We start from the raw sequence: 17,315 nt of genomic DNA, 5'->3' as shown, positions 1-17,315 counted from the left end.
GCTCCTATGACAGCTTTAAAACCTATGGAAAGTATCACTCCATGACAAAGTGAGAGGGGTATCTCCTTTTATCAGAATGACATAATTAGTACATTTTTAGAAATGTTCAACTTTTAAACTACAAAAGTTAAAGCTTTGTAACACAAAAGAGGTCTCATTTTGCTGTTTATTTGCAGATAAGCTTCCTTGACATACTACAGCAGTAGAAAAGGCTTTTCCTTTGAGTGATTAAATATACAGAGTAAGACCAACTACATTAGAGTTTAAAAAAAACTTTTTCTAGACAATCACAACCTCTTTCATGGTTTGAATTACTTTGGTAGCCTTTAGGAGTATCTATGCCCACATCTAATATAAACTATGGAATTAGATGAAAAATATACATGTATAAAACATGTATTTTTCCAGTATGCCTAGGGCTAATTTTCAATATATTGTACAAACACTAATTGCCTTCTTTACACAGTTAATGTTTGAATCTTTCTTACGAGCTCTAGCTCATTGAAAACATACATTGGTTGACTTTAGTTAAAGAGAACTTTTATGTTTGTGCAAAAGATCTTCCTAAATGGCTTTGAAATTGAAGATACAGAGGAAATGAATCAAATGCATCGAGCGGCTTAGGGAATTTTACATTTGGGCTTTTGGGTTTTAGCATGAGAGTCTCATGTAGAAAAACTGCCCGAGATTCTCACTGATCTACCTCATAAATGACTTTTAGCCTCTCTTTAAAGTAATCTCACACAAATCGATTCCCAAAACAGGACTGAGTTGCACCTTCCCAGCTGCTCACCACAGACGTAATTTGCCTTTAAAATGCTTAACCACATCCCATCTCAACACTGTGACAAACCCAGGACATTTTTCTGCGCAGAGTACGTAGGCAAACAGAAGACAACTGGTAGCACGCAGGGCAGAGCGCTCCCTGGGATGTCCTAGCAGAAAGAGAAGGCAAAGGGAAAGTAGTCAAACTGATTCCAGAAACCCAGTAAGAGAAAAACATTATTGTTACAAATTGGATTCAGGAAGACAACACAATGCCTCTGCTTAGCTTGCTGGCCAGGACAAAACACTACAAAGCTGTCTCAATTATCAAACAATCTCCTACGTGTAGAAAAGCACTGTGCTGAGAACCAACCATTTTACTCATTCAACTGAAAAGATCATTGGGTAGGAGACAAGTCTTAAGAAACCAGAAAGACAGACAGACATGTGACTGCTGGTAAGCTTCCAGAGGACACGAGAGCACTGCTGCACATGAAATGCAGGGACATCTGCATCCAATTTTGGGCCACTGACTGTGCAGCCTACCTCTGATACACCCTCCAGCTTGGATACCTATCCACAGTAAAGCACCGTGATGCCAAATTCAGATTTCTCCAGCATACAGCCCAGGCTTAGCATCAAGGAATTCATTTGAAAGGTTTCTCCAGCCCTGAGGACCAGGTCAGCGTGGAGCCTCCTCCTGCCCTCTTGTGATTTACTCATGAGGACCCTTACGTCTTACTGTCTCAAGCTTCACTGAATCTCAAAGGAGGGACAGATAAACAGATCTGGTTGATTACACCATATTCAGGGTTACACTGAAAAGATCTATTGAAAAACGCTAAAAGCAGTGTACTGCCAACACTATACACAAATTGTCACATTCTTCTCACCCCATTTATCTGGGTACTCTTCTGTTCCGATACGCTCGGTTATTCATCACCCTGAAACCTTTCTTTAAGGATCACCTATGTTCTTTAAGGATCACCTATGTTCTTCTACGTGTCCCACACGGAAGGCTGAATAGAAGTTACAGCAGAAGTTACGGCTTGCAGGAATCAAGTTAAATGTTTTATTCCCCAAGTGCTCTGCAAACAGGGCAAAAGGTATCATTTCTGCGCTCACTGCCCTACCCATAAAACATGGGTAACAGGTGCTTCCTCAATAAAGAGCAACCACACTGTAAAAAAAAAAGAAAAAAAAAGAAAAAAAAAGAACCCTTAAAGATATTTAAAGCCTTGCTTGGCACTCAAGCGATTTGCTGTAAAATTTCACAATGCAATACATGCAATAGCGGTGACTTTAAAACACCACGCACTTATGTTTAAGGCAAGCTCACTGCCCTTAAAAGGGCTGAATTTGGAAACTCTGAACACTGCTATAAAGTCAGTTGAGCGGTGAGTGTACGGCTACATATGGCCAACAGGTGAGCACGGGAACCCAGCACCTCAAAGAGGCTCCCTGGAACCGCTGGAAGGGAGCAGAAATTTGGCATCAGCTCGTTCTTGTGGGAGAAGAGCCATTTTATGGATGGAGGTTTTATATGGATATATAAAAAAATATATGGATGTGGATGGAAGTTTTATATATGCCCTATAGTGCATATAGTGAAGTAGGAATAATAATTTTTTTGTCCAGTTATAACACATACAATTATTTAAAAGGAAATGTAAAAGTGTTTATTTTTATTGGGGGTATTCAGAATTTCTTCTATTTCTCTCAGGGGCATTTAAAACGAATTTACTTTTAAAAAGATAGTTTTTGAATGTCTGTCAACGCCTGCATGCCCAGAAAGCTGCCTTGCGGTGCGCTTCAGTGCTCACTGCAAGGTAAGAGGAAATCGCATTTCAAGCACGCGTGATGCTGATTTTCCTCATTGGGAAAAAATATCAAAAAGTTAAATTCTAAATAGATTTTCAAAGACTTGGCTGTAGTTAAAATCTTAAGACACACTAATCTGTGGCAGGACTCAAAATATAGACATAAGAGAGAGTCATAGCCTTTATTTTTAACTGTGTTTTTCTCGCATTATGGATGACTGTTTATCTCCCAACTCCAATTCCTGGAGAAAGTTAATACATTTATACTGATATTCTCAAATCCAGTTTGGAAGCTAATTAAATTATGACTCAGATAAAGGTTTTCCTTATTTTCCTGGAAGAGAAGAAGAGACGCTAATGGAGCTCTTTTGCCAGAAGAAAACTTTCTAAAATTGTCAACAGATTTTAGAATCAGTGCCACATTTTTGGTTGAATATCCTGGCACCATTTCTCAATCTGTGGTTTAAAAACAATTTTTAATATATTCTTCCATCTGGTTTAGATGCAGTATAATGACTAAAGACTTGTGAAAAGGTGAGGGGAGGAGGCTTTTTTTTTTTTTTTGACTTTTTATTTAGATTTAGGAATCACACATGCAGGAAGAAATAAATGTGCTTTTCAGTGTCCCATTTTTGTCCTGATGTCCAGTATAAGGACAGATTGTATCTGTACAGCAAAGTACACAGGTCACAGAATTTTCTTAGAAAGTATTTATAAAGTCAAAGGAAAGGGCCTTTGTGCCTCAAAGCAAAGCTTGGATAAAACCTACATAAAATGTTTATCACAGCGTATCTTTTATTATATGTACTTTTATCACTTGCCATTATTTGTAATGTTTTATATTTTGTTTGCGTCCTGAAGCTTCAGCCAAGCTAGAAATCCCCTTCCTCCCCCACTACAGGCACTGTTCAAACCCAACATGAGACATTCCCTTGAAGAGCTTCGAGTGTAAACAGATGAGGCAGATGATAAGTGGAAAGGAAAGTTGACCCAGAAAATTGTAACAATGCCTCAAAAATCATACAGCGGGTCATCAGTAGAGCTCATCTCTCTCACATACGGTACAATACACGCAGAGTATCTTGCTGTGATTCAACTTGTCGACTTTTCATAGACCCAGCCTACCTGCAAATGCCACCAGCATTCCACTGGAGAAAAAAAAACCCTTTACAACTCTTTTTTTTAAAAAATTCTTTTTCTAGTACAGTTATTCAGCTGCTGGTATCTGTATTAGCCTGCCTGCAGTAAAACTGCATTTTGATCTGAAAAAATATATATAGCAGTAATAACAGGCTGAGAACTTTCTGTTGTTTTCAGTAATAACAAAAAGGTCAGCAGTAGCCTTGAAAGCCCACAGCTAATATTACTATATCATTAAGCTAAATGTGCTTTTTATTTTACATACATTCATAAAAAGAAGACAAAGCAGGAGTTGAATTATCACAGAAGAAAAAAGAAGAATTTGAGCCCTTCACAGCCAATCTGTTCTGCTCCTGCAAGGAATATACGGCTAAGTGCTATCCCACTGCTGTGCTGAAGTCCCATCTCCTCTCCAGATGTCCATCTTTTCTTGCACTTAATTCTGGTCACACTGATGCCCAGACCAGAAATAAGGGAAAGGGAAAATGAAAACAACTGTTATGCCTCCCTCCCATGAAGAACATCCTGGGGGGTACGAGGAGATAAAGAGGGCCCCATAGTCTGTATGAAAATCATGCAAGAAGCCAGCTGCAAGTAAAATCTTTTTCAAAAGTTGGCAACAATCCATTTACATAAACGCTTTCTGATGATCAGATGAGGGATATGCTACCAGACCCAGAAAAGCAAATATGGTCACTTCTCTTCTGCCTTACCATTACACCACGTAACGTCCAACTGTGGTACAGAGTTCTCCTGCCAAGGCACGGATTCAAGCTCAGTTGCAACTAGTAACACATTTTCATTGCTTTGTTTATTTTAAATCAGCTTTAAAACTTTCAAAAGTTCTCCCCCCCCAGCATTTCAAAGAAGAAAAGAATAATAGAAGAGATTAAACAATTAAGAACAAAGGAAAAAATTAATTTCTTAAAGTAATTGTTGCATTTCAAAGGAGGGATTTGAAGAGCATATAGATTGAAATCAGGCTGAAATCACTGCTTGTGAAAGTTTTTGAGGAGGCATGAAGAAACGACCACTTGGAGAAGAATTTGAATACTGAAGATGTTGGCCGATCGATTTTGCTTTGAACCAGCCAGGATGCCAAAGTGCCAATTTATTGCTCAGTCTACTGAGTTGAAAGTTTGTGCTGTTTAGTTTTATGCATGGGCTATTTCGAGAAGCCCTGAAGCTACAAAGGAAGGCTGGCAGCCTACGAAGGTGTCTAATCCAGCTGGGCCTCTGATCAGCAACGCTGCTGAAATGTGTTGCTTTTTGTAACCAGATGTCTTTAATTTAACTTCAGGCTGGGTGTTTCCATGCTGTTTCTACCTTTGCAAAGACCCAATAGACTTCCATAGCCAACAAGATCACAAGTGTTCTTCTGCAGATCCAAACTCCAGAGTAACATTTGACTATAATATGAAAAAGGAATGCTCTCTCGTTATGCTGACGAGATGCCTGCATGCCAAACGCTTACCTGCGCTGAGTCCCAGCACCACGTACATTCTTCCTTACTGAATGTCAGCTTCCAGGACATCTAGGCCCAGTTGCGGGGAGCCCGCCTGGCCTCCTTTCCTCTCCACAAGATTCAAATCCTGTTCCTGCAGACTTCCCAACCGGGCTTCCCCACGTCCTTGAGGAACAGGAGCTGCTTAGACCATGGAGGTGGTCTCAGTGAATTTGACGGGTGCGAGGGGTGCAACCCACCCTCGGCAATCTGAATGAGGACGGCCAGGTAGGCTGAACACCAGCAGCATCTGTGAAGAAGTAGCTCTAGATACACCATTGCAGAAATTACATTCGTGGGCTTTTTTTTTTTTTAATGAAATCCAAGTATTTTTATTGCTGGCTAATTAGACATAGCTCATCTTTGTTACAGGAAGCCCCATGCAGCCCTCTTCAAATAATGCATCACACAGATGGCTTTTACAGTGCATCTGAGAGGACATCCCATTTGGGGTTATTCTGGACCAACAAGAACATATATAGAAGCTTTCGAAAAAAACCAAACCCTTTGTCATTTTTTACATCTCACGGCTGCATTCATTAGGAAGTATGGCAGAGGCAGAAGGACAGAGAGCGTTGCAGACGCCTGGCCATTTGAGTCTCCTAAGTTGTAACCTTACAGAACGATTTGCTCCTCTTCTTGTAGAAGAGTTTTAAAAAGGGACAAGCCAATGCAAGTATCAAGATCAACCTAAAAACAGTTGACAGCCCACTCACATTTCTGGATTTAGCTGATATGTTCAGGTATCTCTCGCTGCATAATAAAATCTGCCAGTGCACTGCGGTGTTCAGGACAGTATGAGATTCTCCTTTTCTAATATCCTGCGATGTGCATTGTTAGTAAGATTTTAAGTAATCTACGCTTAAAGAAACTGATCTGCCAATTACTGCTTCCTGCAGATGGCTCTCATTCCAATTCCATTTTATTCATATAAAAGTAATTACTGATACCTTTTGGGGCATCATCATATTAATAAATGTGTGAAGCAGGAGACGAGTTTTATTAAGGATCCAGTTTTAGTATTTCAAAAATATTGCTTGTTATTCTAACTCTGGCTAGGAAGCCCTGATGGCTCCCTGGAGCTAATTGATTAATAATCATTGCTGACTGCATTTTAAATTTTAATTTTGGCTTTGGTTGACTGGACTAAATGATTCCCTAGAGCTATGAAACTACTCACCACTATTTTGACTATTTGGGCATTGGATGAATAGTCTGAATGTGTCTGAGGAAGTAAGCAGCCTAGATCTAAATTTTATGACACTGAGAACACATAAAACCTTCCCTTTTGCATTTCTGCCCTGTCAAGAATGTAGTCTGAATGGAAGAAGATGGGTGAGTACAAAATGCCTTTTCTGAAACCCAGAAGATGGTTAAGGATGGGATGCCTGGGCTCGGAGCCAGGCGCTAGCAAGGAGTTTGGAGAGCCAGGGCAGAGCCGACTTCAGAGGCTGGGAGGAAAAAGCCTCATTCTCCTTCAATGAAGCCTCACTGCAAACAACATTTTATTAAGATAAAGTAAATACGCCCTGCAATCTGCTTTTAGCTTAAAAATATCAAGAGGCAGTTTGTTGTAATACATATAATGGGCCATTTTTATTATTCTGGTTTTATTTGACCTGAATAGTGCACAAGTTTTACCCAAGACAAATCGAAAAGGTCAAAGTGATTGTGTGAAGCGCTGAGCACCCACAACTTCAGTGAGCAATGAAGGGGTGCAGTTACTGTCAGGATACGGTCCTGAAGCAGACTGGCCAGTTATTAGACTTCTGCTTCTGAATCTCCCTAGCATGTCTTACAAGGTTTCTAAACATCATTTCAGATGAAATAATATATTAAAGCTGCTTAATTATTTAATTAGATGCAACCTCTTTTGTATAATACTATGGACAGATGAAAGCTGGATCTCAACGAGAAATATCTAATGACTACATTTAATAAACTGTTAAGAAAATTCATTTATACTAAATTTTATTTTACTGGAAATGAGAGTCATTAAGAAAGGATGCATTAAATTTTCTTAACTAGGTTTGGAAATAAAGATGTTATTTTACAGGAAAGAGAATCAGGCAAAGAAACCTTCACTATTTTTACCCCAATATTTATGGACTTAACACATGTAATCTAGTTTTTCCCATCTGAGGAAGCACTTTACAGCACGATGGTTAATTACTGCTAATACAATTTACAGCTGCGACAACATATACGTGAAAATTTATGAGCGACCTTAAAAATCCTACTGAAAAAATTATAAACAAATAAAAGCACACTAAACTTTGAAAAAAATCAGGTCACCAAGAAGGCACAGGAAGCCTTCTCAGGCACATGAGGACGAGTCATCTTAAGAGCCACCAATCTCATCTGATACAAGATCATATGCAGGAGAAAAATCTTATATAAGTGACTGAGAATAAAAGCGCTGTCTGTAACCTCCAGCTGGCTAAGTTGGGAATTTTTGTTCCTAGTTTTATCACCAGCAATAAAGTGGAATAAAGCTGCCCTGGTCATTTGCAGCAATACTGCAAAGGACTGCAACTGCAAGGAGTGCCCAGTCATAGAAGACAGAAACCTCTCCTGAAGTAGCTAGAAGGGTTTGGAATATTAATCCATACATTGCATGCCCACCCAGAGGTTTGTATAGACACTAGTGGCCTTTAGGAATGTCTTGAGACACCACTACAGGAAAAAATCCATGCAAAGTCCGCTTTCAAAATAAGGAATTAAGAAAAATCCTACAGGTCTGTTGGGACCAGACGTTGGCGTAGGGCCAAAGAAAACAGAGCCTGTGGTCAGAGGGGAAGAAAGTTATGTCTAGTTTTCCTCGTGTCACTTGCTTGAAAGGAGACCTTGGGATAGTACAAGGACTTTGGTGAGTCACAGACTTCATCACTGTTTAATTTATCCATCTGAAAAATGGGGTAATATAACAATTTCTCAAAAGCTGTCATAACAAAAGTGAATAAATTACTGTCAAAATATTTTTCATTTATTTTGTCAAAATACAGCCATGATATGCTATCAGGAAAGGTAGTATGGAAAAGCAAATGGCCATTATTATGATGTAGAGAAGACAGAGAAAATATTTTTTAAAAAACACAAATAAAAATCCCTTTAAAGATGGAGATGGCTAGTCAGTAACATATTTTTCAGCTGATCCTGTAAATGATAGATGTCAGATGAAAGGATCTGTGAATTCATGTTAATGATGCTATTAAATACAGTATTTCCCTATGAGAATGTTTGAACCAAATGCCCAAGTAAATATTTTGACAGCTTTGTTTCACACTGAAAAAATGGTAGAAGCGCAAAGAGACAGAAGGTTTCAAAGTAAATCACTCTGCAGCTTTTACTGAAATATGCTTTGAGATGGGTACTTGTGACCTTCCATAAAATTAATTCAAAGATTTAGAAAGATGAATTATTTGATTTGGAGCCACAAAGCAGGATTAGAGTTTCCTAATCTATTTCTCCCTTTTTGTTAAATTTAGTGACCATTTATGGTTATGGAAATTATAAGAAGAAATCTCTTTCCTCTGCCATAAACTAAATAGGACAATGAGCAGATTTAGAAAGATAGAACAGCTACTGACTCTGACCAAGAAAAAATTAGCATGGACGTGAGCTTCCCTTGCTTTCTCCTCTGAAGCCATACATTAGCGCAGAGCACAGGGCTAAGAAGCTACTCCAAAACCATTTCCCCATAGAAAGAGGTTTGGTTCGGGGAGAGTAGTGTTAGTCCGGCTGCTCTTCCAAAGCTCAGTTGAATGAGGTGCATCATGACCATCTACCAGTATGGCTGGAAAATCACGCGATGGACTTCCTACTTCTGAGTGAGCTGAAAATACCACAGAGTTATCTGCAACATCTGGGAACTTCCACTTATCAATACGCTTGTAAGTCTTAAAGCCTGACATTTCGGAATCTTCAAAGCACTTGTTCTGTTTCTAGAAACCAGAGTTGTTTACCCAGCAAGCTAGAAATGGCAAAATACATAAAAAATATTTGCAAGTACCGAGGTGCTTCAAAACTTGATACACCGGAGAAGAGAGGACTTCCTAGAAATGACTGAAATTATTAAAAAAGTAATTCTGTCCATCTGGAACATTTCCAGGATAGTATTACAGATACCCAGAATATATTCCTATGGTTCATTTTCTTCCCAGAAATTCTTGGTAAAAATAGCTGAGATTGGCTCCAAGCTACTTTAAGTTGGTTTTTGTTCTTACTTTTGGATGAAGTTTTTGGAATTATGTAGTAAATAATACTATTATTTGTCAGCATTAGCTTTAACTGACAAGTTTATCTTCAGTAACAGCTAAAGAGGCCTCAGTGCCCACAGTGTAACTTATAAATCAGCTCCGTGCAGTGCCTGAGCTCATTTGCCAAGAGCCATGACTTCTTAATTCGGGCCCATCTGGGTGTTAACCTGGTTATCCAGCTTCCAGACCCGAGTCGGTATTTCTGCACAGCACAGCGTCATGCAGGCACCTTCCTCTCTTCCGCACCGGCATCTCTTTAACAACCTGCGTTGCAAAGCTGGACTCACATGGAAGAGCTACCGACCAAAATTGTTGCCTTCCTTTTTTTGGTGAGCCTTCTTCAGGCAACGCCTGGATCACTCTGTCTGGACAGCTGGAGTATTTATAGGTGGAAAAAGAGACAAGATATACATAAGGAACAGTAATCTGTATGAACTCCCTAAATTAAGGGTAAGATGTTAATGTGCTTCTTGCAAAGCAGTGAAATTGTTGTGTTAGAACCATAAAAAGCAGCTAACCCACCAAGAAGTTAACAACGGTTTAAAAGCAATTCCTACACAGTATGTCATCCTGGAGATGTCATGTAGGGGTTAGAAAAGCACTGGCATGGCTCCAACACAGTTCTGCGTATCACTTGCCACCAAGATACAGAAAAGTGAATCCAGAAGTCAATGAGTGTGTCTCAGGGACTGAAAATCATCAAGTCGGGCTGCCGCCAGACATCTTGATTAAACAGGCAAAAGCTGTACAGTGCTATGACTGAGAGCGTAACGTGACATTCACAGAATCCTAAATGCATACTTTGAATAATCAGATGATAATGAGAACACTAACATCTGGAAATGTATATCATAAATCCAACTCTGAAATGGTAGGGTATCTGACTTGCTGCAGCCAGGCTGAAATAGAATGAGAAGCACTGTCCCTTTCACAGTCAGTGAAAAATTTATTATGGCTATAGTTGGCATGTTCATGCCAACACTGTCAACACAAAACTGAGTAACAGTTCAGAAAGGGGGAGAGGCAAAAAAAGCAAAGGTTTTCAGTGTGCAGCAAATTAAACGTGAAATCTCAATGTGCTATGGCTCAAACCAAAGCCAGAGTGACAGGGAGCAGGAAGGAATCACAGACTCTCAAGTCCATTCTGCGTGAAGCTGGAAGGTGGCTCCAGTAAAAGAGCACATTTCCTTCAGGTCTCGCACTTCCAGAACGAACACAGGCAGAGAAGTTCAAAGAAGAGCAATAGAGCACATCAGCGTCTGGAAGGACTAGCAACAGATGAAGGATTACGGATGTACCGCTTCACCGAAGGGGCAGTGAGACTGAGAAAACCGATACAGCCACGTGAAGGATGTAAACACCAGGAAGGGAAGAAGTTATTTACAAAGTGTGGGGCAATAAAATGGATTAGAAAACCTTGCTCAATAAGAAGTACAACGTAGCAGAACAATTTTTCTGCTTCATATACACTAAGAGAAATTTTTGCCTTCCACAGGAGATAATGTGCATGAGTACATTCACAGAAGAGCCCTAAAGCAGCACCAGATCTGTAGAGTGAATGTGCCCTCTCCACCTACCCCCACAAGAAATAACTGCTGGCATACTGGCACCCTAAAAATAGGAAAGGTGTGGGCATTGCAACAGAGAGCTTTGTAGAGTTTCTGAGTAATGCCGGGGCTGCTAGGGAACTGCAAACAAACTGACGCGGCTTCATCAGATGCCGTGGGGTACTGAAGTTACACAAGGGAGTGTAGGATAATGATAAGGTAACTCGCTCTTAGTAAGACTACTTTTCTCTGCCACAAACAGAAACGGTGGCTTCCTTTAGAACGAGGAAGATCAGTCCAATTATTAACATTAATTGGAAAACATTCAGTTTTACAGATACGCTGATTTAGGTCAAGGAGAGGAATCCCACTTAGAGGCAGGTCAGGCCCTGGTACAAATCAAAAGTCAAGCAATATAGAAAGCTGGAGAAGTGCTAAAACAAATTCACTGATCTCTAGAGCGTTAGGAAAAGTGCAAGCCTTTGAAATCAGATAGTAGCAAGTGCCTGCCCAAGTTCACAAAGAACACAGCTGCTGAACAACGCCAAATGCAAATTTATCCTGTATCTGACTCTCTGGATTCATGAGGCTTCTTATGGCACTAATGAATGTGACAAAATGACTAAAAGCATGTATGAATAGATTAATTACATCCATAGCTAATGCCTGCCCCAGAACCTTTAAAAAATAACCCTATGATAATTAAAGCAAAACTAGCCTCTATCACTATTCCCCTAATCTTTGAGGAAAAGCTGCTCTTTCAAGACACCTTTAAGCCCCAGCTGTTGAAGGGAATTCAGCAACATTGCTGTGTCTAATTACAATAGCTTCTCTTAAGTTCACGTATTATTTTTGCTAATTGAGATTCATCGCTTGAGCAGTTCTCCAATAGTTTATGAAATTCAAGATAACTGATGAGCTTTTACATATGCTGCACCTCCCTATCAGGAAGGAAACTCATTCTCCGTCCCGGAGGATGGAGGAAGGAGAAATGACACTAAATGCTAATATTAGTTGCTATTGAACCCAAGGAGTCTGTCTCTGGAGGAAGAAAAAAAATCCGTGTATGTTTAGATTTCTAGTGCATTGGTTACTCTTACTATCTAAAAGCTTAAGCCATTGATGGTGAAACATCAACACCAGTGCCAAGTTTGAAATTAATAAAGATTAAGGCCAGCAGCAATGAGAATGACATAAACTTAAGTTCAGAATCAAACACCAAAAGTCATCACAGACCGTGGCTAAAAAAATACTTAAACTGTGAAAGGAAAAGCAGCTTCAAAATGTTATGAATCAACAAAGCAAACTAAATGTGACACAAGCCCACTCAATGTACTTTAAATTTAGAAACTCTTTTTCAACGTTAATGACTGTCCCTGCACAGAAGCTCTTTCAATATAGTCATCTGGTCCCAAATGTGGTAGGATGAATGGTTTTGTGATTTCCTGAAGGGCCACCTTCATCTCAGCTGTTCGGCCACAAATCTCAAATGTTGCTGCCCAGGACAAGCTTCAGAAACTTCCTAGATGCTAACACTGAATGAACACTAAGCCACCTATAATGCCCTTCTCCAGATGGCCTCTGCTCCAGCAGGGGTAAATATCAACTAGACACACTTCATACATAAAATATATATAAACAAATAAATACATGCATAAATACAGACACACACACACAGAGCAATGCCCCTCAGATTTCTATGTTCTTTGAAAGGAAGAGCAACATTTCAGCTTTAAAATGTCCCATGCTTGGCACTGTTTGTAATAAAGTTTGACCGAGGACTGGGATCTGTTTCCATTCCGCAAACGCAGCAGATAAACAACCGCCCCGGGCTGTACACAGCTTCTAGCAGTACTGCCGCTGCGCTCAGCAAAAACCACCTTGTGCAGAGTCAGACTATTTCCCCACTTGATGGGAAATTCTGTGTCTCGCTTTTGTGTTTCTGTAATGCTCCCTTGCTTTGTATTATTCTTATAAGCATCTTTTATTCCTTTAAAGTCTCTGACCTTCTCTGAATCTCACCTAAATTTAAATTAGGGATGAGGAAAGTAAGATCTATAAAGAAAACTGAAAAGACAACGCCTTGGGAAACATTCTGGTGACATATATTACTAGTATAACATAAATCATTATAGAAAGAAAAGAAATGTATTCCAGCAGCTTATTTTTTAAATTTTAACAAGTGATAAATAGTATTGCAAGGCTTAGGTAATTCACAGCAATATCCAGATAACGATAACACCTATTACTTCTACTTCGGATTATATCAATCTTGCAATTCCACATACTTTTAGCGACATCTTTTCAGACCCCTGTCTATTCCTTTGGTGGGTGGTGGAGAAAACCATACGTGCAGATCCAGATAGCAATGAACGTTCTAAGCCAAACGCAGGAACAGAAATGTTTCTAGGAGAGAGTGGCTTGCCAAGACAAACAAGTTCTGCCAACATTTTAACACCACAGAAGGTCAGTTAGGTTATAATTAAGTCTAATTACCATTCTCATGAATTGCAACATCTTTTCACTTGAAGGCATTTAATGCTGAGAAAAGGATGAATTTTTATTTTATATTTTCCAAGAATCAAAATCATAAGACATTCTAATCTTGGCTTTAAACCTGAACTGTCAGTTACTATCATAAAGAAAAAAGGCATGTCATCATTAAAAGGCAGAGATTTGTGCAGTTCATTCAACCACTAATAAATACTTCCTCACTCCTGCTTTTCCCTATTCTTCTGCAGTAATTTTACAGGTTTTTTTTCTCTTCTGTTCAGTATCACTCTGTTGTGTTTTTTTTTTTCATTATTCCACATTTTCTTTTTTTCCTTCTCATAGTTTTATAACCTTTCTGCTTCCCTTTTTGCTTTAGTTCCCTATTTTTAATCCTCTGTATATCTTCAGGTCTTCCTCTCTGCTGCCCCAGCAAGCTGGAAATCTGATGGTAGTAACTTTCTTCTGTTTCCACAGGCATGCTGCGATTGCTGCGTTACAACTGCGCTGGGAAACCACCCGACCTTATCTCCTTGAGGGAAAAGGTGATATAAAAATTGGTGGAGCAAAGACATTTTTTCTCCACCTTTTCTTTTCTCACAGGCCAACACAAAGAGAGAGAGGAAAAAACCAGGAGCCATTTGGCTGCTTCTCCTCTATCAGGAGTAAAAACCTGGTGGATGCCTGTCCTGGTCTCATTCAAATGCGAAAGCAGCTGAAAAGCCTGGGCTATGTCACCCAGCCCAGAGGGCAAACCCTTCGCACCCTCAGGTCTAGCTGGGGGCTGCAGCTTGCTCGTTGGCATCAGCTGCTGTGGCACGTGGCCATCCCATATGCATCGGGGAAAAAAGCCTCTCGATTGCTAGGATGGTCCTCCAATAAACTGATCAGTTGACCTCTCTACAGGCTGGCAAAGTATTATTTGTTTGGGTTTAGACTCCAATAGCAAACCTTTGGAAGAACTGGTCAGTTCGTAGCACACTGTGCTCGGAGTTTAGGAAGACCCCCGCAGCGGCCGGCTAAGAGGACGAGGCACTTCTCTGCAGGAGTCACCTCGTGCCTCAGCAAAGAGAGGAGTGCTGCCTGCGGGCTGCCTGCTACTTCTGTTTTATTTTTTAAATGGAACATACAAAGCTGGTGCAGAAGGAGGGCTTTTTAAGCACAGGACCCCCCACAAAACAGTAACTATTATTAACCGTAACTATAATTAACAGTAACTATTATTTTATTTCCTCCAAGTAAAACTTTGCTACTTCTCCCTGACCCTATGCTTGAAACAGAAATTTATTCTCCTGGTGAAGAACTTCACATATCAGAAAAGATGATTCTGCACTCTGAGGGAACCACTACCTCTTAAAATATGTATGATCTACAAAGTAAGTCAATTTTCCCTTGCATGTCGAAAGCCTAGGCGTATAACAAAAAATCTTTCACTGAATGCTTTTTAGCATTTTTCTTTTAAAGTTATCAAAGAAAATTTCAGTAAAAGAAATTCAATATTTTCCTGTCATAGGCTAAAGTCTCATATGGTTGTGCTCTCATACTGCGAAAAGTCTATTAATAAAAAAAAAATGACAGTTTTAGTTATCGTATGGTACTTCAAGTTCCACCTGTCCTACAGGAGACTCACACGTCATCAGGGAATTAAGATGCCACTTCACTTAGCAACCCTTATGTAAGGCTTTTTATTGTAGGTGGTGCAAAACATAAATCCATGGGACCTTTTTGTTTACTTCCAATTATATTAATCTCTTGCATCTCTAAGATTAACTTCTCCTCCCACATATTATTCAGACCTGTAGCCCTACAAAAACATGTAGACTGAAATCCTTGACCCACTGAAGCTGCTGAGGGTTTTGCAACAGACTTCCAGAGCTCAGATTTTAGTTTCCCTTCCCAAGTTAATATATTACTTCTCTGATTACTTTAAATCCAGTTGTTCCTTTTTCCAATCTTGCTGGGTTGAAAAAGTGTCTGAGTTGTAAAAGGATTAAGTGTTTTTCTGTAATTTACAACGGTGCAAGATGGTCCTGGCACATTTGGGGTAGAACACTGTCTATGGTTACGTTTTCTTGGTGGTTCAGCATCTTATGACTATCCCTGTTGAGTCTACAAAATGCGAATTGTCTGTTGCCAAAATAATCCCTCACGACTTATTGCTGTACATACAGCCCGTGAACTCTGCGTATTACAAGACCAAAAGACGTAGCAGGTTTACTACTTCAAGGCAATTTGGTACAGGTTAAGTGAAATTCTAGAGTCAAACTGGTTCAAATATTAGTTCAAATATAGTTTCATATTCCTTCACCTAACAAGGCAAAAATCCACACAGATAACCTGAAATCCATTGTCTAGAGATCCACCACTTACTAGCACACATACCAGAGCACAGTCTGAGCAGATGGTTCAAAGCTAACTGTCAATCCTTTTGCAGTTCCAAACAGTGGTGAACTACTCCAGCTGTTTTCCAGATCAAAAATATTATTGTCATTTTGCTATCACTGAGTGCTGAGGGTTATGTAACAAAAATGCACATGTCCCTCTGCCTGGAATGCAATTAATTTCCTCCCTCCCCACTGAGAGTGGTAAGTAACAATTCAGACAGTCTGGATGCTTCAGTTTTGAGCACGGCCAGAGATGCAACCCTGGAATTATTCCACGTGGTAACCCACTATTTGTAACGCACCAGTCTTCTGGAGGTTTCACAGACAGGGTATACTTTGCAGCTTGGAAAAAAACTAAACACTATCGTCCTGTTTATACATGACCTCTTACTGTCTGTAGGGTACTATGAATGCTCTGCTGTCATTCTTTAGTTTAACCATAGACTTTGCTTTATGTTGGAATTTTAAGTATTCTAAATAAGTGTGCTAACTAGATGAAGTAATTGCTTCCGATCTGAAATCAGCCACTATACTTGCTGTATACTTTGGTATGCAAACATAAAGAATTGTACACTATTAACTTTAAAATAGGGGCATAATCCCATCTTAATTTACAAATACCCGAACATCATGCAAGCGGTTAAATTCAGACTCCATAATGCTTAACCGCTTCATGCAATTTGCTTACATAAAGAGAACAACTGGAACTCCTTTGCTTAGAACAGCGCACTCAAGAAACAAAACTAATTTCCTTAATGCAATCTTTTCTGCAATGTGCCTTTCATCTCTGTAAGTGCAACTAACCCAGTGATATTTATATATCAACTATAAGATCTTCAGGACAGGAGCTGTCTTTCTATAAAATGTTTGCACTGTACTTAACATCTCTCAGTTGTTCCTGGGATATAAATACAATGGGGTGATCAACTGTATGCTAGGGTGTCAGCTGAGATGAAACATTAACTTAGTACTTAACTGCAGCAATTTCCTTTAATGTGTTATGACTTGGTTCAGCTTGTTCTGGATTTCTGGCATGGTTTACAGTCTACTTCTGTAGGGAGCACCTGCAGTCGTTTTACTGTTCTTACCTGGTTAAATAGGCCAGAGCCAGCTCAGATCCCGACTGCTTTTTGGGCTCTGCCTTTTTAGTAGAGATTCCAGCTTCCCTCATCAGCTGTTTTTCCTTCTTCTTGCGTTCTTTTTTTAATTTTCTTTCCAGTTTCCTCCTTTCCTCTGCGGTAAGTTCTTCCTCTTCTTTTGTTGCCTGAAAGAATCAACATTTAAAGAAAGTGTTTATATTTCTATCAGAAAGTGAACAAAATATGCGTAAATGCAATTGAAGGCTACAGGTAATCTTTAAAACCAGAAGCTTCAAGCTTCGTAATTTCACTGTTCACTTTACTTCC

The 17,315-nt window shown here is 39.6% G+C and overlaps 1 protein-coding gene across 4 annotated transcripts in view; it reads right to left on the bottom strand.

The window, feature by feature from the left end:
* The window catches only part of C15H7orf50 (chromosome 15 C7orf50 homolog), a 129,588-nt gene that overhangs the window by 9,490 nt on the left and 102,783 nt on the right, over positions 1–17,315 (bottom strand). For all 4 annotated transcript variants that reach the window (XM_054842410.1, XM_054842411.1, XM_054842413.1 and 1 more), the window contains one exon: positions 16,998–17,173. In XM_054842410.1, the coding sequence (XP_054698385.1) occupies positions 16,998–17,173 (176 nt within the window). The remainder of the gene's footprint in view (positions 1–16,997; positions 17,174–17,315) is intronic.

Source organism: Grus americana, chromosome 15, assembly GCF_028858705.1.
Source record: "Grus americana isolate bGruAme1 chromosome 15, bGruAme1.mat, whole genome shotgun sequence".
Taxonomy (NCBI): domain Eukaryota; kingdom Metazoa; phylum Chordata; class Aves; order Gruiformes; family Gruidae; genus Grus; species Grus americana.
The sequence above is the reverse complement of the archived record's forward strand: the minus strand, read 5'-3'. Positions and strand labels throughout refer to the sequence as shown.